Here is a 25,018-nt window from a genome sequence, read left to right as displayed (position 1 = left end):
CCTCTTTCTGGGTGGGAGGTGAGGCAGCAGGAGCACTAGGACCCTGCGCAACATCCTTCTGGGTGGGGGATGGGTCAGCAGGACGACCAGGGCCCTGCACTACCTCTTTTTGGCTAAGAGAGAAGGTAGGGACATCTTCAGAGTTCCGAGTGACCTTACTTCTTGGGGAGGATGGAGCGGACAGACCTCCTCGGCTGGGCACAGCCTTCCTTCTTGTAGAGGATGGAACAAGAGGTTGACCAGGGACCGTAACAACCTCACTCCTCACCATGGGCAGGAGGGTGGCAGCAGGGGGATCTGTGAGCCCTTCCATTTTTACAGAGGGCAGGGCCTGGGGTCCCCTGGGCTCGAGAGTGATCTGACCCCTGGGGTGAGTGGGCACCACAGGCTGCTCTGGGGGGTGGACTAGGCCCAGGGAGGGGTTATGGGTCTGGAGCCGGGGAGAGGAGGGTACTGGCACATGACCCTGAGAGGTCTGGAGAGGGAGTTGGGTGGGGCTGGAGGCTCCCTGCATCCTTGGGGACTCATGGGCCCTGGCGTCTGGGGCTTTGACCTGGTCTTGGTCTGGGTGGGCTGCAGGGACATCCTGGTTCTGCGGTGGATGAGCACCTTCTGGGATGCCTGCAGGAGCCAGGGCATCTCTGTCCTTTGGCACTGCTGTCCCTATCTCAGGTAGCTGCCCCAGGGCTTCACCTACTGAGCGACCCAGACCTGGACTCCTTGGCACAACAGCCATGGGCCTAGGAAGCTGGCCGGTAGGTGGGCTACGCTCAGCAGGCACCAGGCTACTTAGCAGCTCCAGGGCCTGACTGCGGCTGGGTGAGCCCTCAGCCTGGGGCCTCACCACCACTGCCCGGACTGTGCGGGCAGCGTTTCGCCCCCTTGGCAGGGCCTCACCTGAGAGCGTTGGCCCCACGGTCACAGAGCTGTTCACCCGTCGGTCCACGTGCCCTCCCATCACCATGGTGGTCCGCACAGTGCGTGTCACCCGCCGTTCCTCAAGGCTCCGAGGGCTCCCACTGATGTGACTCACACCTGGGTGGGGGCTTGGTTCACGGGGCCCAGGCAGAGGCACCGAGTACTCAGTCCTAGCCATGGCTCCTGGGCTTGGTGGCTCAGTCCTGGGGTCTTGGGAGCTGCCATCCACCTGGTCCACAGCCTCCTTCAGCCTCCCTACTGGCCTTTTCTCCTTGGGGGGTGGTGTGTACTTCCTGGAAAAGATGGGCCCGTGGCTCTGGAAGCTCTTGGAGCCACCCCCATCCTGGGGGCCCTGGTAATTCACAGTCTCTTCTTCCCGTGTAGCAAAGCCATTGACTTCCTCTCGATGGTGGCTGTCCTCAAACATCTCCTCTTGAGGGGCTTCCACCTGGGCCCCTGACACCAGAGACACCTTGCGAAAACGGTGTCTAATCTCTTCCTGGGCAGGGGGCCGCTGCCGCCATGTCAGCGTGGCACTCACCACTCGGGCCTCAGTCCGAGCCGGGGGCCCACCTGCCTCCTCCATGTTGGGCCCCGACAACCTGTCTTGAGGTGTCCTTGGCACACTGTGGTCCAGCTCCCTGCAGATGGTGCCAGGAAGAAGAGGGACAGGGTCACGGGTGGTGAGGGTGGCTCTCGGCATTGCAGACTAACTACCCCTGCCGAGGTCAGGCTGGGGAACCTCAGGCAAGCCATTTGACCTTTTGGGCCTTTGTTTCTTCATCTATAAAATGGGCATGGTTCTCTCAGCTCTCCCACCCGTGTCCCCACTTTCAGGTGATTCCCTATGCCAGGGTCCTTTAAGAGGTGCAGCTGAGGCCTGAGCCTGGAAGAGAGAGAAGGGAGAGCAAAAGCATATGGGTCTGACGCACTGGTGTGTGGATGGGGCTGTGACTCTGCCCAAGGAGCCGAGTCTAGTCCTCCAGGACCTGCAGATGAGAAAACCAGAAAGCTGAAAACTAGGCAACTGTTCGGACTCCATTCCCGATCATTGGAAGGGAAGGGAAGGGAAGACCGACTTCGGCCTCAGGCAAAGCTGGGCCCCCTGGCCCTGTCACTCACTAGCTGGATGACCTTGGGCAGGCCAGTTCTCCCGAAAAAGCTTCAAGGCCCCCAGCCACAAAACTGGAATACTAAGAGTATGTGCTTCATAACGTTACTGTCAGGATTCAGCAGGAGAGAAGGAAGGAAAACTCGCTCTATAAACTAAAACACTGGCTCACAAATTTCCCACGGTCACCTTGGAGAATTGTGACCAAAGGTTAGCAGGTGTGCACACGTGTGAACTGGCATGAGCACCTGGGGAGAACTGTCTGAGCGTGCGTGCACGTATGTGTGCATCTGCGGGGCTGAAGGAAGCCCCTCAGGACCCGGCACTTTGGACTTGAATGCACTTTCCCTCAACTCCCTCCTCTGTGATTATTTCCCCCATTGTACAGAGGAAGAAACTGAGGGTCAGAGAAGAGGCGTGACAGCCCCGGGTTATGTGGCTGCTAAGTTGCCAAGCTGGAGTTTGAATTCACATCTGAATCCATGTCCAGGCACCTTTTCTCCTGCTCCCTCAGCCAAGGTTCTCAGCACATCCAGCTATTCCTGTGATCCCCTGGGCAGAGCACACCTCACCTTCACTCCTTGAGGGTGGGGCCTGGGTCTTACTTCTTTTCTGACCCGCCCTTGATCTCTCTGGGGCTCCATTATCTCCTTTACTAAACAGGGGGTTAATAATAACAGCTGCCTGAGAAGACCTCTAAGCTCCCTAGAAACTCTCTAGTGAGTCTGTTTTAATAGTAATAACAACAAGAGCCATCTGTTGAGGGTTTCCTCTGTGCCAAACATCTTGCTAATGGCTTTATGTGATTGTCCTATTGAATTCTCAAAAGCATCCCATGCATTTGATACCTCATAAACAATAAATTATTAATAAATTATAAACAAACATTCCATTTTTGCAGATGAGGCAAAAAAGGCTCAGAGAGGTTAAGAAACGTGCTCAGAGTCACACAGTAGCAGAGGCCAGACTTGAACCCCAACACTAAGTGCTTCACCACCATACCAAACTTCCTAATGGATTTATCTGGTAAACAGACTCTATGGTTTGGAGGTTTACTTTTAAAAGGGGTCATGGTAGTCCTGGAAGGACCACTCAGCTCCAACTCTTACTTCTAGGCTGCACTGACCAGGGCAATCCTATTCTTAGACTGCAAGGACCAGAGAGGTCAGGCTGTTCACGCCCAGCCTCAGGGCCAGCCTGTCTTCCGGTCTGCTCCTCCTCTCCATAAGGCAGCCCCTAGACCTTATATTATAAGGGAAGTTAGGGCCAGAGATGTGCCCATGCCCCCAACTCCCCTCCTCCATCTCTTCTTTCCTCCTGAGAAGCTGGTGGAACCCAGAACTTTGACCCTGCCCTTGGCCCTAGCCGTGACTCAGGTTTTATGAGGGGCAGAGATGAAAGGGGCTGAGGCCCAGGGAAGCCTGACTTGACTCTGGGACCACTGGTAGCTATGACAGCATGTGGCCTGGCCCAGGACAGGGTCTGAGTGGCCCTGGAAAAGCCTTGTGTACAGGGAAGGTGGGGGCGGGGGGTGAGAAAGATCCCCAATCCTTCCCCCCAGGCCAGAGATCTTGAGAGCTGGGCACAGTCAGACATCTGCGGCCCTGGACTGTGGCACATCACTGAGCCCCCCTCCCCCATCCCCTGTCCTCACTAAGGAGCCCCCTTTCTTCCAGCAGAACCGCAGTCCTCCTTGCTGGGACCCTCCCAGTGTGGAGCTTCACCCCCTCCCTGAGCCCCCACTGAGTGTCCTCTCCTTTTCTGAATAACAGTGAGAACAACACCTACTCGCTGGGATTCCTTGTCCCTGGTGGCATTGAGAGTAGGTGGTAGAGCCTGGCTCTAAGTCACTGATTGATTCACTCATTCATTCATTCAGTGCTAATTGTGTTAGGTAATGTGCTGGGCCCTGGTTAGGTTCATCCAAAGCCAACTTTCCCATGCAGGTGGTATCCTAGGGTCCAGGGGTCAAAGAATTAGATATAAGAAAAGGAAGCACATTTGGAAGTCCCCATAGGCTTTGGCAAAGCAGCAGAACAGCTTCAAAGAAAGCTGCTGTAGTGGGATCAGATATTGTCAGTGATTTCCCGACAATCAGACTTCAGTGCCTTTCTCAACCCAACCAAGCCCTGACAACACCCCTGCTAGTCACTCATTCCACAGGCATGTGATCATTCACTTCTGCGTGCATACTTCAAGGGACAGAGAGGTCACCATTTCACAGTTGACCTGTCCCATCCCCAGGTAGTCATGACTGCTAGAACGTTCTTCAAACTATGCTGGAATCTGCCTGCCTATAGCTCTCCCGTTTTGTCCTTACTCTGAAGACACACCCCAATGACCCAGGATGCCTCTCCTGGGCCAAGAGAAGTGCCCATTCCCAGAGCCCTCTCTTCTCCAGGGCCCTAGGCCAGAAGTGGATTTGTTGGGATGGTGACCTGTGACTTCCAAACAAGGTGTGTGGGGCTGGGAAGGGAGAGGCTGAGGAGGGGGCGGGGAGAGTGTGGGAAAGAGCCTGATCTAACCCAACAAGTCCTGGATTCTCCCCCCTTACCTGTGAGTCACCCCCAAACTAGGCCAAACCAGTCAACAGGCCCACATGCCTACAAATACATGCTGAGTCACACAGGCACACACTGACACACAGACAGACATGGCACAGAACCACACAGGCACAAAACACACACAGACACTTACATAGACTTACACAGTCAAACACACACAGAGTCATAGACACTCAGAGACACAGCAGACACACAAGTCACACACTCACAGAAACACACCAACACAATGACATACACATGTGCACATGCACAATACACACACAGTCAATGCATAGCCCCAAGCCCTCCTCCTCTTGAAATGTGCCTGCACTTGAACACACACACATGGATGCATACCTATCTTACACATTCCCACTTGCAGCCCCAATCATGTCCTGCCTCCTCACCCCCCCCATATTTGCCCATCCTAGCCCAGAGAACCCGCCCCTAGAAGGGGGACATAGAAGGATGCTGGCCCTGGAGGCCCCCTTCCTCCCTAAGTCTGCCCTCGCCTCCCGTCCGAGTCTATCATTATCCACCTGGGCCCAAAATAGCCAGGGAGTGGCAGGCAGAGTCCTCGTCCCCCCAGCTCCTTCCTTCTCCGTCTCCAAGGCCTGCCTCCTCCGCCCACTTTTCCTCTCTTTGCAGCCCTTCTCCCCAAGGAGGGGCACCCAAGCAGGTCCCTGAGCCAGCCTGGGTCCCACATCTCTCTTTTCCTCGGCACAGGACCGGGTACCCTGACTCCTGCCCAGAGGCCTGGGCACCCCTGATGCTGCCTCTGCTAGCACGGTGCTGCCAGATCCACCTCCACGAGGTCACAGAACGCTCTGGGGCCCGCACAGCAACCACACTCAATCCTCCACTGTCTGCACAGGGCCCATGAGGCCCCTGAGAGGCAGGATAGAGAAGTGCTTACAGCACAGGCACCAGGGTCCAATTCTGGCCCCTTCACTTTCTTGTTGACTTGGGCAAGTGACGTAACCCCTCGGAGCCTTAGTTTCCCTATTGTAATCAGGGTGTGGGAGCAGGATTAGTCTACTTCATGGGGCTGTTGTGAGGATTAAATAGAATTATGCTTAGAAAACAACCATGAGTGACGGCCACCGCCGTCATCATCAGGGACTTCCCCAGCGCCCCTTCCTGGTGGTACTAGACAAGTTCCACATTCACTCCCCGGCAGTGAGTTTTACAGAACCCATCCAGCCCCCTCTCAGCCCACCAGGCAGACTTGGGAGAGTCATTTCAACACAAATAAAAACCGCGGCTTGGGAATCTCGGCGCCTGTTCCTGTGGCCGCCAACTCAGAGCCAGGTGGGATAATTATTGCCGTGACTGAGGCATTATTAATAAGCATCCCCTGCTATTTCGGCAACCCAACTCTCCGGAGTTCAAAGCATGTTCCTGTAACCACCTCCTCTTTCCTCATCTCCAGCTACCAAATCTACCTGACAACTCAAGGCCCAGAGAAGTTAAGCAACTTGCCCCAGGACACCCAGCACTTTGGCTGGGTGCCTATTCCCAGGCTGAGTCTGTGGTCTCCTGAACAGAACTGGGGAGTGGTGGGTGTTGCTGAGGAGGAGGAGACCCCTGCTCCATCCTTGCCATGACGTGATCTCCCCCTCCTTGAGTGGGCAGGAGAAGAGAGCAGCAGTGAGTTCCAAGAGGGAGTCTGTGGGTGAGGAGAAGGAGAGGAGGGCAGAGTTGGGGCGAGGAGGGGATGGCAGAGTCAGCTCATGCTCAGGTTGCTGAATGAATGGGCCTTGAGTTGGAGAAGCCAGGAGATAAGGCAGAGACCCAAGAAGAGGCAGCCAGGCCAGTCTCCCCTCCCACTGTTGCCCCACGTGGGGACCCACCTCTACTCACCGTCTGTGTGGGGACCCAGGCGTCTGGCTGGCCTGGAGCTCCTGCCGCTGGTCCGTGCTCCCCTGATGCCGTGGGGCTCTCAGCTGGGGCTCCTGGGGCTGGTCGGTCAGCCACCCCGTGATGGGGCGGGGCCCCTGGAGAGGCTCCTGCCAGCCTCTGGATTCCTCAGGGCCGCAGGGGTGGGGAGCTGGTTGGGCCGGTTTCGGCTCCTCACACTCCTCCCCAGGTGCCTGCCCACGCCCCTGCAGGGTGACAGTGATGTGGTAGCGGGTCCTCCTGGTAGAGGGACGCTGGTGTTGGGCCTGGGCTGGCTCTGGCAGGGCTGGCCCTGGGGTGGCAGACTCGCCCTTTGCCCCTTCTGCCATGGGGAAGGATACTGGGCGGGGCAGCAGGACTTCCAGGTTGCCGGGTGGCTCAGGCCTCAGAGGAACCTCTGGGGCTGTGTATGAGGGTGACAGGCAAGTACAGCCTGGGGTTCCCTGTTCCAGATGTCCAGGAGCTGGCACGGGGCTTGAGGGACACCTGGCATCAGCAGGCTCTGCTGAGGCCACTGCCAGTGTCAAGCTCTCTGGCCGCACAGAGGCATAGTTGGCTAGGTCGGAGGCGCTGCCCACAGCTGGCCTCTGTAGGCGCCCCAGGGGCTGAGCAGGCCCCCCTGAGCTGTGTCGTCGCTTCCAAAGCCAGGAATCATGGCTCCCTGCCCGAAGGTCCCATTCTGAGTGTCTCTGGGCTTGGGCCTGAGGGAAATCAGAGACAGGGTTCTGGTGACAGCATCTCCTCCCTGTCCTCCAGGGACCCCCTAAACACTTCTGGCTGCCCTCCTTGGCACAGGAGAAGCTGAGCAGAGCTATGACGCCAAGCAGACACCCTAAGAAGAGGCTGCCGGGGCCACGAGAACTGGAGAAAGGAGCAGAGCTTTAAGAAACCCTTCAGCATTTAACTCACCGCCCCCCCCCCCCCCCCCGATTCTACAGATGAGGAAAGTGAGGCCCAGAGAGGACATGAAGGACTCAAGTCACAGAGTGAGGGCCCAACTCTCAGGCCAGTTGCTGCTTGCCCAGGCGTCCACAGGCCTCTGGCCCTTTGGCACCAGCTGCCCAGGGGATTAGGGGCTGTGTGGGCATGCCTGCCACAAGTGCCCATGGGCTCTGCCTGCTCCAGGCTTCCAGAGAGCCTCAGCCACCTCCCCAGCACCCTCCTAGCCCGAGATTCCCAAGCACACCTGGGAGGAAGTACCTGGGCATAGAGATGTACCTGGGACATGAAGGAGCCAGGGAAGAGGGTTCCCCTAAAAGTGGGACAAACCTGACCTCTGTCTCCTGTCTTTCTCTGGGGCCAAGCCTGGCTGTGGGGGTGAGGGGAGATCCCAAACCCACATGGACACTGTCCCCCAAACCACCAGTTTTCAGGGAGGGACTTGTGTCCTTGGCAACAGAGGAGCCAAGTCGGGGTCAAAATTCCAAATCAAGCAGGGGCCCTTGATTCCAAATGCCTCAATTTACTCACCTATGAAATAGATGCAACCTCTCATTCCCCATGTGGGGGCCTGGAACGAGCCAACCAGGCTTAAATCCCAGCTCTGCTGTTCCCTAGCTGCACCACCTCTTGCATCTCAGTTTCCCCATGTGTAAAATGGGTGTGATAACAACAGTATGTGCTCCCTGGGAGCACTGTGAAGATCATATGAGATAATCCATGCAGAGTACCCAGCACATAACAAGTACTCAATTAAACACTAGTCGTAATTGGGGCCGGCCCAGTGGCTCAGCGGGTTAAGTTCACAAGTTCTGCTTCGGCAGCCTGGGGTTCGCCAGTTCGGATCCCAAGTGCGGACATGGCACCACTAATCAAGCCATGCTGTGGTAGGCATCCCACATATAAAGCAGAGGAAGATGGGCACGGATGTTAGCTCAGGGCCAGTCTTCCTCAGCAAAAAGAGGAGGATTGGCAGCCGATGTTAGCCCAGGGCTAATCTTCCTCAAAAAAAAAAAAAAAAAAAAGAAACAAACAAACAAAAAAACCCCACTAGTTATTATTAATGGTATTCAGGACCACAGAGACACACCGCTGCTTGAGCCACTTCCAGGGGAGGCCCTCTGCTCCTCCAAGGGGAGGGCCCCCTGTCACTGTCCAATACATGGCTCAGGTCCCCACTGCAAATGGGGAAACTGTGGCCAGAAGGTTAAGCCACTGGCCCAGCGTCACCCCTGGGGAACCATGGCAGGAAATGGGGAAAAAGGGCCCAAGATGGGAGGAGGTCAAGTTAAAGGATGGAGTGTGGAAAAGGGGGCCCTGGGAAGGCACTGCCCCCATATGCCTCCCCCGGGGGCCCCTGAGCATCTAGGCCCCTGCTGGATGCTCCACATCCATTACCTTATTTCTCACAGCAGTCCTGAGAGGCATTATCGTCCCCATTTTGCAGAGGGGAAACTGAGGCCCAGAGGTAAGGAGTGATCTGCCCAGGGTCACACAGTGAATCAGTGGCAGAGGGAGGACTAGAGAACTCCAGGTGCCTGACGCGTAGGTCAGGGTTCTCAGGGCCTGCCCAGCCCCTCCCAGAGCTTCAGCTCCCTCCCTTCCTCCCCTTTGGATTCCTTCCTACCTTGAGGCTGACATTGCTGGTGCTGCCCTGGCCCTGGGCCAGGTCAGGGCAGCTCTGGCCACCCCAGGGCCTGGGAAGGAAGCACAGGGAAGAAAGTGAAGTAGCTTCCTCCTCTCCCATCCCCAAGACTGGACCCACTTCTCTGAGGGTCCACAGGCAGGATGAGCTCCTGAAACCTGGTCGCGGGAGGTCTGTGCTGCAGCCTCCTCTCCGCTCCCTCCCTCGGCATCCACTCCACCCCAGACAGAGAAAGAGACAGGGATGGGCTTAGGGCAAAAATTGGGACTAGGCCTATATTAGGGTCAGGATAAAGAAAAAAGACAGTGCCCCGATCATTTAAAAGCTCGCCATCTGCTGAGGCCCTCCCTGGGCCAGGCTTAGCACTAGGCATTGTGCCTACATGATCACCTTTAAGCCACACAATAATCCTAAAAGGTGGGTATTAGTGCCCCCATTGTTCAGATGAGGAAACTGAGGCCCAGAGAGGTGAAGTGACTTGCCTGGAGTCACACAGCTAGTGAGCCTTGGAGTTAAGACACTGGGACCAAGTGAAGTTAAGACATTGGGGCATAAGGCTGGTTGGACATCACTGTACTAATGGGGCAAAGATGAAGAAGCGCCTTGGCTGCCTCCTCCGGGCACTCTGCCCCGCCCCCCCCACCCCAGGCAATTAGCAGGGATCGGAGGCCTGGGCCTCAGTGCTGGAGTCCCATTGCCACAGCTGGTGAGAACAGAGTCCAAGTACACACAAGGGGATGTGTCATCCTGCTGGCCCAGGAGCCTGCGCAGTCACCCCCCCCCACCCCCCCACCCAGCCTTCCACATGCCTGACTCACCTGCACCCCAACCCCACCTCCTCTCAAGTGGGGAAAGGGAGGGGCAGTGCCACCTGGGCCTATAGGATAGTTTCCTGCCAGACAGGGTAAAGGAGGAGGGCGTGTCCTCCAGGTGGGGGTGGGCAGGACACTGGCAGGGTGTGGGCACCCCTGGGCACCCAGGCTTCAGGCATAGTCCCCTCCCCTCTCTTTGGGGTGAGAGAGCAGTACAAACCCCTCCCCTCGCTTTGCTCTCACCACGCCCCCACCCCTCCCAGGGCAGGCTGAAGACAGCTGTCATGATAAGATCAGAACAAATTGCTGGGTAACTGCACAGACACACAAACACACATACCTGACAGCACACCCCAAGCTCTTTTTGGATATGGGGTTCAAGAGCTACTGGGGTCCTCTTGACGCTCCCCTCCCAGCTGTTCTACTCAACCATCCACACAGCCTTTTTCCCTCCACTCAGATATCAGCTAACAGTAAATGGGCCCAGAGAGATGAAGTCATTTGTTCAAGGTCTCATGGCCAGTGACACCTGGGGTTAGGACAGAGCCCTGGCCCCCTGGCTCAGTCTCTCAAGGCAACAGAGCAGCCCAGAGTGTCAGGATGCGAGCTCTGGAGTCAGACTGCTCACGCTTGTCTCCTGGCTCCACTACCTCCCAGCTGTGTGACTTTGGCCAGGTGATGTCACCCCTCTGAACCTCCATTTCTGCATCTGAGTCACACGGAATATCTGCCTCATCAGAGCTGCTGTGAGGATTAAATGAGATTATCCAGGTAAAGCACGAAGCAAGTGGCAAATAAAGGGTTATTGTTCTTACAATCTGGGACGAGAGGGGACAACCTCTCTGTGGCATGTAAGGGCAAATGCAGTGCAGTCTAAGACAGCTCAGGAACCTGTCATACTCAGGACCAGGGGACGCGGAGACCAGAGGTAAACTGGTCTGTGATGTGAGATTCAAAGTCCACAGGGGCGGAAGGAACTATTGCATTTCGCTTAAACTGTCTCCTCTGGTGAGGAAATCCTAGTCTGCCGGCCACCAAATTGCAAAAGTGGTTTTTCACGTTGTAAAAGAGCAGAGTGACTTGATAAAGATCGTTTCACATTCACGTATCCAACATCATGGTACACCCACAGGTGTATTTTCATGCCCTGAGAGAGACACTCGTACACACTTATTTGAACATCGACTACTCTCTGGCCCCACTCATCCCAGGCCCCTCTTTCAGGCCCATCTCGTGCAGGCCCAGCTTGGGGGTACATACACACACACACACTCACACACCATAGGACGCATGGGCGCCCCCCACAACACACGCACACCATAGGACCCAGGGGCGCCCCGCGTGGCCGTCCCCTATCCCCCTCACCTATCCGGGGCTCTGGCCTCCTTCGGGGTCCGCTTCTCCCTGCTTTCCCTGCGGACCCCTAGCCCGGCCAGGCGCCGGGCCAGGCGAGCCCCCAGGCCCCCGCGCCGCTCTGCCATGGCGAGGGCAAGGCCCCGGGCTTGGGGTTGCCGGGGCACCTGACCGCTCCGGGCAGCAGGGGCCACCCGGATCCGCTCATTTGCGGAGAAACGCCTCCTCCGGCCCGCCCCCCTGAGCAAACAGCCGCCCCGCCCGCAGTCTGTGCGGGCGGGGGACCTACCCAGAGGTGCCCATGTCCCAGGGGCTGTCCCCACCCGGGCCGCAGTCCCCGGGCTGCTACGCCGAGCCCCCTCTCGGAGGCCCTGTTCTCGGCCCTGTCCGCGCTACTTCTTTAGGCCTTCTAGAGGTGCCTGGGGCCCACCTGGTGCAAGTATCCCCCAGCCCCACCTCCTGACCCAAGCTGGGCCTGTACTATGTGGGCGGGGAGCGAGGGACCTGGGGCGAGCGGGGGCCAGGAGGCGGGGCTGAGTGGAAGGTCTTCCCCACCAGAAGAAGGGGGCGCTAGAACACAAGGGCGGGGCAATGGGAATGGGCGTGGTCTTGCCGACTGGGTGGGGCCTGACCCAAGTGGTTGGCATTGGCCCGGGGCCAAAAGGGTGACTGGGTGGTCTTGGCAGCTGGACTTTGATTATCTGTGGGGGCCGCAGCCGACCCTGCCATTGCTCTGCCGTGGTGGGCTCCCTCGGAATTCTCTCTCGGTCCTGGAGAGCTTACGACAGAGCGGGAATCCCGCCCAGTAGCGGGTAGGGAAGTCGCTCGGAAATCCACACGGGTGGGAACTGCGCCCCTGCTGCCAGTTAGCCGGCTATTATTCAAAAACAGCTGTTGTGATTTTAACCCTGGCCTCTTGCCTCCCAAGCAGAGTCCTTTCCCACCTGATGCTGCCTCTCTAACTCTCGGGTGGGGGTGGGGAACACTTGCACACTTGAGGGGATCCTCTGGGACAGCAAGGAGAAAGGTCATCAGGAGGGTCCCAGGTCCCCAGGCCCTCTCTGCCAGTTCTTCGCTGCCCTTGTAGTAGTCCTTGTAGGGCCTCTACCCCTTCCCTGAGCTCGGCACCCCTTTCCCTTAGCCTTTTGCCCTCTCTGGTGACTGGTCCTGGAACACAGGGGATATCATGCTTCTGGGTCTTGAGTGGACACTGACATCCTGCATTCCTGCCCCTCCACCCTGACAGGGGGCTCAGATCCTGGCATGTACAGAAGAATAAGCACAAACACCCCACCACCACCATGGCAGAGAATACCAGCTGAGGGGCCTCCTAGGAACTGAGAGACAAGCAGGTGGTGAGAAGCAGCAGACAGACATCTGGACAGGGGCTGGAAAATCTGTCCAGAAAAGAGGGCATTGTGCCCTGTGCTTGGCAACACAGTCTGCACCTTGCAGAGTCCTGGAGGGCTGGACTGTCCATCGGTGAGCTGAGATGGAGGGCCTGGTCCCCAACAGGCCCCAGACAGGAAGTGGAACCCCAACGCCCTCAGAGGTGGATGGCTGCAGGCACCCACCCTTGCACAGGCAGCACAGGCTCTTCTTGGCTGTCTCCTGACCTGCTCCCAGGTGGGGTGTGTGGTCCGGCAGATACATGGTGGCTTCCCCCTCCACTGTTGAAGCTCAGGAGGCCTCGACACATCAGAGAAAATCCTTTAATTGCTCTGCCCCTCCCCCCTCCCCAGGGAAGTCCTGGCACCGTTGGTCAGGCTGGTTGCCCTTGCTTTCTCTTCGATACCAAGGTCATCTTGACCTTGTCCACATCCCAGCCCATCTGCCTCTCTGATGGAGCTGCCACAAGATCTCGTTCCCCCTGGTGCCATCGGGCAAGGCAGGCAAGAGACTCCAGGGACAGGTGGGTGTGAGCTAGGCCACAAGGCTGTGGGGCATGCAGCCGATGGTGCAGCTTCAGGTGAGCTAGCTGGGTGAAGCGACTCAGGCAGACACTGCACTGGAAGGGCCGGGCCCCTGAGTGCAGGCGCAGGTGGGTCTTGAGGTTGCTGGAGCTGCTGAACCGCTTGTGGCACATCTGATGAGAATGGGCACTGGTGTCAGCTCTGCTCAGGATCTCTGCTCCTCCCCCCCATCTTGGAAACATCCTATCGCCACCTCCCTGTAATGCAGGCCTGGAAGCTTTCCCCTGATGATTTCTCCCTGGGACCCACAGAGTCTGGCATGTTGGAGCCAGGCAGACCTGCGTTAGTACCCTGGTTCTTTTACTTCCTGTGTGACCTTCTATAGGTGACTTCCCCTCTCTGAGCCTTGCTCTCCTTATTGGCAATGTGCGACTATTAATACCTAACCTCATAAGTATGGTGGACTGAATAAGATAATAGCAGACAACCCTTGTGCGTGGCGCTGCAGCTTCAGCGGGCGTAATTAACATTTACTAGAGCTGCCACATGCCAGGAATTGATCTCACATAGATTTCCCAAGTACTAGTAACTCCTATATTACAGTGGGAAAGCAGAGGCTCAGAGGAGTGAAGCTACTACCCAAAGGTCACACAGCAAGTTAGAGGCAGAGCTAGGATTTGAACCCAGGTAGCCAGACTCATAACCACTACGTTGCTTTCCTTTCTGCCTCCGAAAACAGGGAGAGTCCCTACCTGTCTGACCTTCTAAGGGACGTGGTGAGGCTCAAAGGGGCAGGGTGCTAACACTGAGCTCTTGTTATACATAGTGCTTGTATATTTTGCACACACTATGGCATTAACTCCTCCGGCAATGCTGGGAAGTAGGTAATGGGTATCCACTCCCCAGGACCCCCCAACTTCATTATTCTCCCCTCAGAGATGTACATCTCTATTCCCCCCTCCAGGCCCAGGGAGTGACTCCAATATCACATCCTGGCCCTTCCAGGCTGAGGGGGGTCATTTTCAACCCCCTCCACCTACCTCCCCACCCCACTGTCACTTCCTGTCCTGTCTCCACTTTTTCAGGAGGATTGGGGAATGGAGGCTACAGGTGCCATTCCCCCAGGGCCTGGAGTTCCTCACCAGCCTGCACGAGCACAGGGGAGAGGAGTAGGGTCTCACCGGGCACTTGTGGGGCCGCTCCCCAGTATGTACCAGGTGGTGCTTCTGCAGGTGGGCGAGCTGGGTGAAACTCTTCTGGCACAGGGCACACTGGAACGGGCGCTCCCCACTGTGCACACGCAGATGGACCTGAGCCAGGTGTGGGAGAAAAGCTGCCAACTGCCCAGAGGCCCCCAGCAGGGCCAGGGATCCTCTCCGAATCTCTACCCACAGCCCCACAGGATCCCTTTTTGACATCAAAGACTCTCAATCCCCTTTCCTCCCTATCACCCACCTCAGGGCCTCTCTACCACTCCCCAGGATCCCCCTTCTCTTTCTGCAGCCCTGTAGGAGGGGAGAAGGCCAGGTAAGGGGTACCCCATGTATATATATCCTGAGCAGTGCTTCTCAAAGGGTGGTCCACAGACCAGCAACATCAGCATCACCTGGGAGCATGTTATAAAAGCAGATTCTCAAGCCCCACCCCAGACCAGCTGCATTAAAATCTCTGGGGCTGGGCCCTAGGAATCTGCATGTTCACTAGCTCTCCAGGTAGTTTAAGGCTCATTAAAGTTTAAGAGCTCCTGCCCTAGAGGATCCAGAAGGGCCCTTCCCTGATAACCACAACTTTTCCTTAACTTCAGCGGTTGCCAACTTGCGCATAGCTTTCAGTCTTTGCTCACACACAGAGATGCGCCCGTGGTCGCCCCCTGCTGGGCACTGCCGATGGTGACACCAACAGCACTGGGGCTGGTTTGTGGGATCCCACTTGAAAAACGCTGGTTGTCGGGTCTGTGGTCTAGACTCAGTGAGTCTCAGTGAAATCTGCCTGTTTGTTCCCCCACCTGACTTTCCAAGAAATAAACAAGAGGAGGCTTAAACTGGGAATCCAAAAAGCATGGTTGTTCAGGAAAGGGCTTTGCACTAGATGCTGAAAGACTGAGATCAAGGCCTACCTCCACTATTAAATCAAATTGATCCTGGGCAAACCCTTCGCATTAGGGGCCTCAGTTTCTCTATTTTTAACTTAAATGAAATGGTCTCATGGACAGTCTTTTAGGGTGGAGCGGACTTGGGTGGCCATTTTATCCTGTATCTCCTCTCTACAGTCGTGAAACTGAGGGACCATCAAATGGACCATCCTAGAGGCTGCTCAGGAGTTCCTTCTGGCTTTAAGGTTCTTGATCAGGAAGCAGAAGCAGGATGGGAAGGGGGTCATTGAAGAATGCCGAGAGGGACAGCAGAGTCCAGGAGGCAGATACCTTGAGGTTGGAGAGCTGACCGAAGCTCTTGCCGCACACATTGCAATCGTACAAGATTTTGCCATTCTCTTTCTTCAGCGGGTAAGGCAGGGCTGTGGTGCCCGCCCGGAAGCCCGGTGGGGCCCGCTTTGCTGGAGCTGCCTTGCCAGCACGCTCTGGCCCTGGGGAGTAGGGCCTGGCAGCTCCAGGGCCTGGATTCCTGGTCTGGGAGGGTTGAGTTTGGCCAGGGTCTTGGGAGGTCCCTGGGTAGGGATGCAGGGTCTCCCCAGGGGCACTGTGGGGCCCAGGGTCATTGACAGTCATCAGCAAGCTGGGCATAGCCATGGTGGGATAGGAGGTGTCTTGGGGCAGCATGAAGAAGGGAGGAAATGGGAGAGAAGGTAGGGTCCCATAGGTGAACAGGTAAGGTGGAGGCAGGAGAAGTGGGTATGCAGGATAGAAAGGGTGGAGATGGAATGGGAGTTCTTTGGAGCTGGGAGCAAGCAGGCGGCAGGAGCAGAAAGCCAAGGGGCTGGGGCTCCCTCCATTCTTCCAGGGAGTTGGGGAAGAGCTGTTGTGAAGAGGGAAGGATGGGCAGGAGGCCCCTTTGCCATCTCTTTCTGGTCGGCTTCCCATCTTGTCTCTGCTCTGAGGGTACTTAGCTGTGAGTTTCTGGTCATCGGTAGAGTCAGCATGTGGCCCTGGTGACTGGTGCTCTGAGCAGGAAAGGGAAGACGGTCAGTGCCCCCCAGCATGGGGTAAAGTTCTGCTCCCCATCTACCCTGCCCAGCCCAGGGTTGGGAGAGGACTCTAGCCTGCAAGCCTGCTGGGTGACTTGGGCAAGGCGTTTTCTCTCTCAGGGCTTTCCTGGTCTGCAATTGCACTTGCCAATAAAAGTGGCTAGTATTCGTGCCATGCTTAACAATTCTAGGGCGAGAAAATGGCTCAAGAAGCCTATTAGACAATGAGGTGGAACAGTCAAGTGGTCAGTTGGATAAAGTGCTGTGGAGTTTAATGGAGAGGTCTGAGCCAGAGACAAATTTGGGTGCCATGGGCCCAAATGAGATCACATAAGGGTGACACCAGATCTACTGTGTCCAAAATGGTAGCTGCTAGATGCATATGACTACATTTAAATTAATTAAAGTAAGTACAATAAAAAGTTCAGTTTCTCTGTTGCACTAGCCACATTTAAAATGCTCAATAGGTATGATATTAGACAGCACAATATAGAACATTTCTATTATTCCAGGAAGTTCCATCAAACAGTGCTACGCTAGATAAAGAGAACAAGAGAGGAGAGAAGGAAAGAAGAGGGAAGGGGGAGGAGAAAAGAGGAGGAGAAAGGGGAGAGGAGGGAAGGGAAGACGGCTCTGGACTGAGTTCTGGAGCATGGGAGTATTTAGGAGGTACATAGAGAAGAGCTAGCAAGGGAGACAGATGCCACGCCACAGCCAGTGAGGTAGGAGTTAGGCTAGGAGAGATATGGAGTAAAATATCAAAAAGAAAATAATTTTGAAAAGTAGATTGCTTGGATCCTCATTTATTCACTCAATCAACTCTACTGAGCTGTGTCACTCTGTGCTCTGTGCTGGGGAAATAAAGGACACGGCAGCATAGTGCCTGCCCTACAGGAGGTCACAGTCATGTATGGAAATGGTGGATTACAACGCGACAAACCTAGAATGCAGGTATAGTGAGAGCCTGTTTTTATAGAAGAAGAAACTGGCCTCAGTGATGTGCCCGAGGTCATAGAGCTAGAAAGGCAGAACCAGGGCTCCCTCGCCAGCCCCCTGACTCCCAGTCAGTGCTCCTGTCTTATAATAAAGACCCCTCCGGCTCAAATGTTCCAGGCCATCCTGTATCCCCAGGACTTTGGCTACGCCTACACCAGATCCCACACCCATGTCTGAGAAAGCCACTGCCCAACTTTTCATCGCCACCTTGCAAGACCCCTGCGTCACCAGGCCAGAACTCTAGGCTAAAATGTGGAAGTAAAGGGTGCCTGAGGCTCTGTCCTCACCAGTGACACTGGGTCCCCTCCTACTCCGGTCAGGAAACCTAACAGTTCCCCCCACCTCCAGCCTCCACCAAGGTGCAAACCCATGCCCTGGGCTTACTCGTGCTCAAGGCGTTCTCTTTGAGACCTTGTGGGGCTGTGCCCAGGGGTGCTGGCTGCAGGGCACACAGGTATAGGTCCAGGCCCTGGGGACAGGCCAGCAGGGCAGACCTGGCCGATGCCCATGGCAAGGGGCACAGCCAGCTGGCACAGGACAGGCCATGGGCATCTACTGTATCTGGAAGTGACCTGCGGGCTGGGAAAACCTGGAGGGCAGGGGGCAAGGGGCTTGGGGGCTGGGGGCTGGGACTCCTGAGTCCCTAGGATGTTCCCACCCCTAGTTTGGTTTCCAAAGTGGGAGGAGAAGCTAAGACCCACCACCACCATATCCGTCGCTCAAATGGATTCCCCTTCCCTTATCCAAAGATTTCTTTCCCCAGGGACTTTGGCGCCCACCCTAAGATTGCCCTCCTGCTGCCCCCTAGAACACCATGCCTGGTCCTGTTCTCCCTTCCACCCTCCTTTCCCAACCACCCTCGTCCCATCATGTCTCAAACCATCCACTGTGTTTTGAATGGAGCCAAGGTAAACTTGGAGAAAATCTTCATCAAAGACTGTAAACCTCAGAAGATGGCCCTGAGCCTCACTCCCCCTAAGGCCCAGGCCATGGTCATACAGCCAAGCCTCCTTCATGGCCCAGTCCCTTCTCATGTCCCACAGGAGAATCTGACCCCTGGCACATGGGAGAGGGTCTCTGGCACCTCAGGGGCACGTCCCCATGACGTGCCAGGGCAGGAGTGCTCAGGAGCAGGGGATGATGGGAATCTAGGTCCCTTCAGATTTCCCCCAGTTCCTCCTAAGGTCCCCTCCCTCCTTAAGCAGGCTGGTCTCAAAGATGGGGCTGGGACCCCACCTTACCTGGTTGCCTTGGCAGAGCTGGAAGTCCAGGCTGGGGGACAGGGAGCCCCTTGTGCTCCCCAGGGTCTTGGTCTTATGGCAACAACCCAATTCTGGAGCGGGTTCCCTTTTTATGCCCCCATTACCTGCTGGGAAGACAGGTCAGTCACAGATTGCCAGTGAAGCTCCTCCAGATAGGACCCTGGATTCTAGGGCTGGCTCTTCCACTAAACCATCATGTGATCTTGAACCAGTCACCACCCCTCCTGGCCTCAGTTTCCCTATCTGCAAAATGGGAAGGTTGGACTGGCTGATGTGTCAGGACTTTCTCAGTGCTGATATTTGGAAGCCAACAACGCTTTCCTAGTAGGTGCAGGAAGAGGATTGAATGGAGACTAGCCAATCAGAGACGAGGAGAAAAGCTAGCCTGATCCCCATCCCTGGGGAAGAGAGGAGAGAAGGTCCTCATGGAGGTTACTTCCAAGTGAGCTCAGAAATCTCGGGGAGCATTCTAGACTTCCTCAGGGCCACAGGGAATTGAGAAGCCACTCCCTTCTACACTGGGCAGGACTCATGACTCTCCCAACCACAGACTCCCCACCGAGGGGTGCCCCTGCATCCCGGCTTCTCCACACAACTTTTCTGGGCAGCTGAGGGAGCCCCTGTGTCCTGCCACTCAGACTACCCAGGCTGAGATCCCTCGCCAGGGACAGTCTGAGAGAGCGGGCCAAGAGTCCCCAGGTCCCCTGACTGGCCTGGCAGGAAGACGCCCTGAGTGCTCAGCTGGCTGTCTGCTTAGTTAGTACCAGCTTCTTGGCCATCTTTCATTGGAGGCCACACAGCACAAGGATCACCTCAGCTCGGCAAATGCCCCAGGGTCCCCCAGCCCCCCAGGAACTACCCTTCTCTCTCTAACACCAGGTGCCCCTCGAACCCTCGCACCCTCCCTCAGCACAGCACCCTCGCTCCGGAGTCTCAGCCCTCCAAAACCCAGGATCCTACCCTCCTTCCCGACTCCTCCTAACCCTGCCCCAGTCTCAAGACAAATACCCCGAAAGGAGGGGCTGCCTGCGTGTGGCTATTCACCTGGCTCTGCAGAAGTCCCCTCTGGCTGGGGAAGGAAGAGGTGGGCAGGCGGGCAGCTGCTGCCTGGGGCTGAGGCCTCAGTGGGTGTGAGAGATGACAGGAAGATGCTACATTTGAAGTTGCCACAAATAGGAAGAGGGGGGCAGGCAGGCAGGCTGGGGCCTTGCGAGACCTGACAAGGGGGAGCCTCCCACCAGCCTTTACCTACCTGTGGCAACTCTCCAGGCCAATGTGATTTCTGGACCGCCATGAACTGGGGCTTCTGGAATTTCAGTATGTGGGAGCAGGGTGGGATGAGGGTTGCTATCTCTGGTTCTCGGGGAACCTAGATGGCTGAACAGTAGATGGACAGAGGGCTCAAAGGCTGGAGCTGGAGTCCTTCTGGGGACAGGGGCCCAGCTGAGACAGAGATGGGCAGTGATGATGACAAGGAAGACAGTGGTGGTGATGGTAGGGACAGGAACAGGCAGAGACAAGAGCAGGCAGCATAGGATACAGGGTGAGACAGAGAAGAGAGCAGGAACCTGATCTCACAGAGCAGAGGCCCAGGAGGCAGCAAACACATCTTCCTCCTCATTGTCCCATCTTTGCTCTCCCTATCCTGGGATATCCTTTCTCTAATCCAGAGAGAGCACTGAGGACCCAACAGGACAAGAGATAATCCAAGGACACAGTAAAATGCTTGTAAGGCATGACTAGGTATCAAAAGGGAGGTCTCTTAGGCCAGGAAGCTGCTTTTTAGAGGGAGAAATTGCATTATTCCTGTGAGCAGGAGAAGATGCAACACCCCTGGGGCCTCACAGAAATTCTGCCCAGTTGATGTGTCCACATTGCACAGTGTCTGGCCCAGTGTGACACAGCCCCAACCCGTCATCAAACTCCACCCCAGCCATGCCACCCATGTGGCCTGGGACACACAGGGACATCTCAGACTTTTCACCATGGGCCAGGGGCATATTATTGAAGTTTCTCTACCAGCTCAGCCTCTGGCTAGTACTCACCTCTGCTGTGGCCTCCATCTCCTCCTGTCATAATTATTTGCCCACGTAACTGACCCCTATGTGACTGTGAGTGTCTCAAGGACAGGGACTACTGTCTATTCATTTTTGTTTCTCATGTAGACATTTATTAGGGTTTTTGGGTGCCCAGCATCTGGAAGCTTTTTCCCCACAGGAGTCTGGAGGGAGGTAGAAAGCAGCTCCCACTATAAATGCTAAAATGGCCACATGTTTGATTCCAATCTGCCTGCCCCAGGACATGATATGGACACATGAAAAGGACCAGGTCAATTGGATGCCCTCATCCAGACTGTGACTCAGAAGCCAGCCCAGAGGTGGCGGGTCAGTGGAGACTCCATATTGCAAATGGTGCCACATCAGCTTCCAGGGTGGCAGAAGAGAGAAGTGTTCAGAGGGGGTTGCAGAGCCCTCTCTGTGTTGGTCCTGGGCCTCCAAGCCCCTGTTGACCCAGCTTGTTCTCCAAGCCTGGCTCTGCAGCTCTCACAGACCTTCTGTGTGCTTCCCCAACATCTTTTAAGTGAATTCCTTTTCTCCTTAAATCCTCCTGAAATGGTTTCTGTAGCTTACAACCAAGAATCCTGCATTATGCATGCCCCGAATAGAAGATGAAACAACAGGGCTCAGGCTGGAATATTCCAAGAATCAGGGTAGATAGCTACCTTTACAAAGAGCTTACTATGTGCCTGGCCCTGTGCTAGGGGCTGCATAAGCTTTATCTCATTTAATCTTCACAATAAGCCTGTGTGGTTGGTTTTATCATCTGCATGATGAAGGAACAGAAGCTAAGAGAGAGTAAGCAATTCACCCAGGCATACAGCAAGTAGCCAAGAACTCTCTAGTGCTAATCGTCAGATTCCACTGTCTCTTGGCCATGTCAGCCCACCTGCTCTGCTTCATTTCTGCCCCTCATGCTCCCTACCGACGTGTGTTCACAGTGCCCAGATGGCCCTCCCCAGCCTTGCTGCCCTTTCCCAGCTGCCCTCTTAGTATCCTTAAGATTAGTGGAGGAGCTCCTCCTATGGCACCCCTTGCTCTCTTGGTCCACAAAACTCCACTCCCCAAAAGCTAGAGCCCTGTCTGACTCTCAGGCCACTAGCCCGCCTCTCCTACTGTCTTGCTGGAATCACAAGGGAGCAAGAGTCTCGCTGGGCACCCACAGAATAACCCGCTCACATCTCTGATGAGGATTCACACACACCTTTGGCTTCCATCTGCCAACTCCATCCCCTCCTGGCATCACACTCTGCTCCCAACTCTCAGAAAAGTCTGTACAACCTCTTGGTTAAACAAAAAAGGAAATGACCTTGGAGATGTCCAGGTCTTCAATCTCTGAAAGGCCTGGCTAGGAATGTCCTGGGTGGTGTGCCGAGAACACAGTCACTCAAGTTCCTACCCAAAACAGCCTCTACCTGCCAACCCCTTCTCCCATCTCCTAGGCCCTGCCAGGTCCTCTGTCCTGTCAGCCCCCAAGTCCATTGTGATGTCACCAGCCTAACTCTGACGTCACTATGTCCCACGTCTCCTGGAGAGTAGTACAGGGGTAGGACCGTGGCCTCCTAACCCAGGATGCAGATGAGAGACCCAAGCCAAGGCAAGTCCTCGGTGACCAGAGGGGTCTTGGGAAGTGCTCGTGGAGGGGAAGTAGGGTTGAGGGGCCTTCAGGGATGTGTGGGAGACACTAGGGAGACCTCTGAAAATACGCAGCATCTGGAGCAAGGAGAAAGAGCTGGAGAGATGGACAGGGGTCCTCAGGCTCCTGGCTCACTGCACACTTACTTTCTTCTTCTTTCTGTTAATTACAAAATAATACGTCCTAGTGGTAAACATTTCAAACAACAGAGAATATAAAGATAAAAAATGGAAGTTTGCCTCCTTCATAATTTCCCAGTGGTTTTTTTATCCATCCAGACATTTATCTATGAAACTACAAACAGGTAAATGGGCTTTTTGATTTTGTTTTTATACAAAAATGGATTATACAATGCATGCTATTCTGCAGCTTTTTCTATCCAACAATCTACTGTGGCCATCATTTCATTCCAGAACATACACATCTGCCTCCTGCTTTTTCCTAACTATATAGTATTCCACTGTGGGGATGGACATAATATGTAGCATCCTTCTATTGGTGGACTCCAATTTTTCCCTGTCCCACACAAGACTGGAAAGGGCCTCCACACAGAGGCAATATGCAGAGAGGTTAAAAATATTAGCTCTCCTGGATTTAATCCCAGCTCTGTGACCTTATGGCAAGTTGCTTAACTTCCCTGTGCCTCTTTCCTCATCTGTCAAATGGGGATAATAACAGTACTTGCCTCACAGGGATCTTTTGGGGATTCCTCAAGATAGTTCATATAAAGCCCTTAGAATGGTTCCTGGCCCAAAGCGAGCACTTGACAAACGTGAGTTTCTGCTACTTTTGTACATCAATCTTTCCCTGGTTAGGCAAGTATCTGCAAGCCAGCTTGCTAAAAGTGTTAAAATGGTGATGGATGTTCCTGGCTCACTTTGGAGGACCAGAAGTTGGGCAGCACGCTTGAAGAGATTAGCTCCATTCAGTTTTATTGCTTTATTCATTAACCCCTGGTTGGAGACCACTGCTCTCATCCAACGCGGTCTTGCCCCCACACCAGTCTACACACTGTTATAGTACTAGCCGTTGGCACCTGAGTGCTCACCACGTGCCGGGGACCCTGCGAAGCACTTTGATGTGCTTTTAACTCAGTCAACACAATGACCCTGCAAGATGGATGCTTTTATTCCTGTTTTACAGGTAAGAGATGCAGAAGAAAGGTGACTGGCTCAAGATCACATGACCCAAGTTGAGGCTGCGACCTCCCAGAGGGGAAGGAGAGCTCAGGGAAGAATCGCGGGAGGGAAAGCTGGGAAGAGGTAAAAAAGGCCGCAGAGGTGGAGCGGCAGAGTCTGGATTCCCTTCAGGCACTGAAGAAGCCCCAGAAAAATCAGGATTGTCAGAGGCCCAAGTTAAGGACTGGGAAAATAAACTGTGGAATTAGCATCCGGCACCCTGGAAGAACCCCAAGGACCTGTTGTTCATTCCTTCAATCACTCATTCATTCACATATTTATTGATTGCCAGCTATGTAGCAGGCATTGGACTAGTAGCTGGGAATATAGCCCACACGAATATGACTTAGACCTTGGAATTTACAGTCCAGTTATCAGAAGGCTTGGTGGATGTTGCTGAAATAGAAAGTGGTGTGCAACTATCAGGGTTTATTATTATTAGGGTAGGGGTTTGGGAAGAAAAGTAGAGCCAGGGGTGTCAGGTTGGCTGGTGCAATATGAAAGAGAAACAGTGGAACCACAGGCAGAAACCCTATTTCCTCTTTGAAACCTTCAAAAATTTCTCCAATCCATAAGCAACCTTGAGGCCAGCCAGCTGAGTTCCTGGCAAGCTCAGTGCATGGGGTAGCTCTGTTGCACAGATACTTTTGAAGGGCACCAGGTAAGGAGTCCAGGCTGGGAGGGAGTCTGGGAGCATCACTGGTTTAGAGAGTTAAGCAGCTTTATGGGATGTGACTTGGAGCACAGGGTTGAGGGTGGGGAGCTCAGCCCAGTCCACAGTGCTCTCACCTCGCCCCTCTCTGTGGTTGACACCTCCCGCCCTCTGCCTGACACCCACTTATCTTATTTCATCAGACAGCCTGGCTGTCAGTCTATCAGATGTAATGAGTTTGCCTTTGGCTTCACACCCTAGGGTGGGGAGATCCTGAGATAGGGTGCGCCAGCTCTCACATTTGCAGAAGGGGCCTCAAGACTCTTGCATCTTCCTTGCACTCACCTGTGACCGTCCAGTCCTTCTGTGCAAAAAATTGCAAATATGTCTTCAAATGACATCTGAGGTCATCCCACCTTTTCCCTCATCTCAACCAGTCCAAGAGGATAGGAGATAAAAAGAGGTATGCAGCTGGAATTAAAATCCAGTCAAGCTAATATACTCCCACCATGCAAAACTGCCTACCATGTACATGGATGGTTCTTTCCAGCCTTGTGTGAAACAGGTGGAAAAAGTTGGAATCCACCTATGTGTCTGCCATTAGAGGAATGCTACATATTATTTACATCTGTGCAACAGAATACTATGCAGCCAGGAAAAAGCAAGGGGTAAATTTATTGAGCACCTCCTATATGCCAGATCCCTTTACAATCATCTCATTTAGTCTTCCTCAAAATCTTCCAGGGTAGGAATTTGATGTCCCCATTTTACAGATGAACAAAGAAAGACTCAGCAAGGGTAAACTAGGCAGCATCAACTCAAATGTCTACAGCGGCCACATAGTTAATGTAAAGAGGTCCAGAAATAAGTATGGTACAAATGGTACCTGAAACTCAGCCTTGGTGTCAGGATTAACAGGGAGAAGTGGGGACTGAGGCAAACCAGCAAGTGTGGGCCGTTCAC

The 25,018-nt window shown here is 54.8% G+C and overlaps 2 protein-coding genes across 8 annotated transcripts in view; both read right to left on the bottom strand.

Moving 5' to 3' along the window:
• Nucleotides 1-11,538, bottom strand: part of CRYBG2 (crystallin beta-gamma domain containing 2) — a 34,575-nt gene extending 23,037 nt beyond the window's left edge. For 2 of the 7 annotated variants that reach the window (XR_006888681.1, XM_046661977.1), the window contains exons 1-4: nt 11,233-11,417; nt 9,038-9,107; nt 6,436-7,172; nt 1-1,559 (exon numbers count right to left, since the gene is read on the bottom strand). The exon at nt 1-1,559 is cut by the window's left edge and continues 1,199 nt beyond it. Coding sequence is in view for 6 of the 7 variants with exons in the window: in XM_046661977.1 (XP_046517933.1) it covers nt 1-1,559; nt 6,436-7,172; nt 9,038-9,107; nt 11,233-11,348 (2,482 nt within the window). In the remaining variant the exon portion in view is untranslated. Of the gene's footprint in view, nt 1,560-6,435; nt 7,173-9,037; nt 9,108-11,232; nt 11,418-11,509 lie in introns of those variants that run through there. The other 5 variants (XM_046661974.1, XM_046661976.1, XM_046661975.1 and 2 more) reach the window with 5 other exon arrangements.
• Nucleotides 11,539-12,982: 1,444 nt separating this feature from the next.
• On the bottom strand, nt 12,983-20,469 carry ZNF683 (zinc finger protein 683). The gene is made up of 5 exons (XM_046661765.1): nt 20,444-20,469; nt 19,577-19,683; nt 15,556-16,250; nt 14,315-14,443; nt 12,983-13,306 (listed from the first exon to the last, which is right to left on the bottom strand). Exons 1-5 carry the CDS (start codon nt 20,467-20,469, stop codon nt 12,983-12,985), a joined length of 1,281 nt encoding a protein of 426 aa, XP_046517721.1.
• Between the last annotated feature and the right edge of the window lie 4,549 nt (nt 20,470-25,018).

Source organism: Equus quagga, chromosome 5 (assembly GCF_021613505.1).
Source record: "Equus quagga isolate Etosha38 chromosome 5, UCLA_HA_Equagga_1.0, whole genome shotgun sequence".
NCBI classification, from domain to species: domain Eukaryota; kingdom Metazoa; phylum Chordata; class Mammalia; order Perissodactyla; family Equidae; genus Equus; species Equus quagga.
Note: the sequence above shows the minus strand (reverse complement) of the source record. Positions and strands in the feature narration are given on the sequence as shown.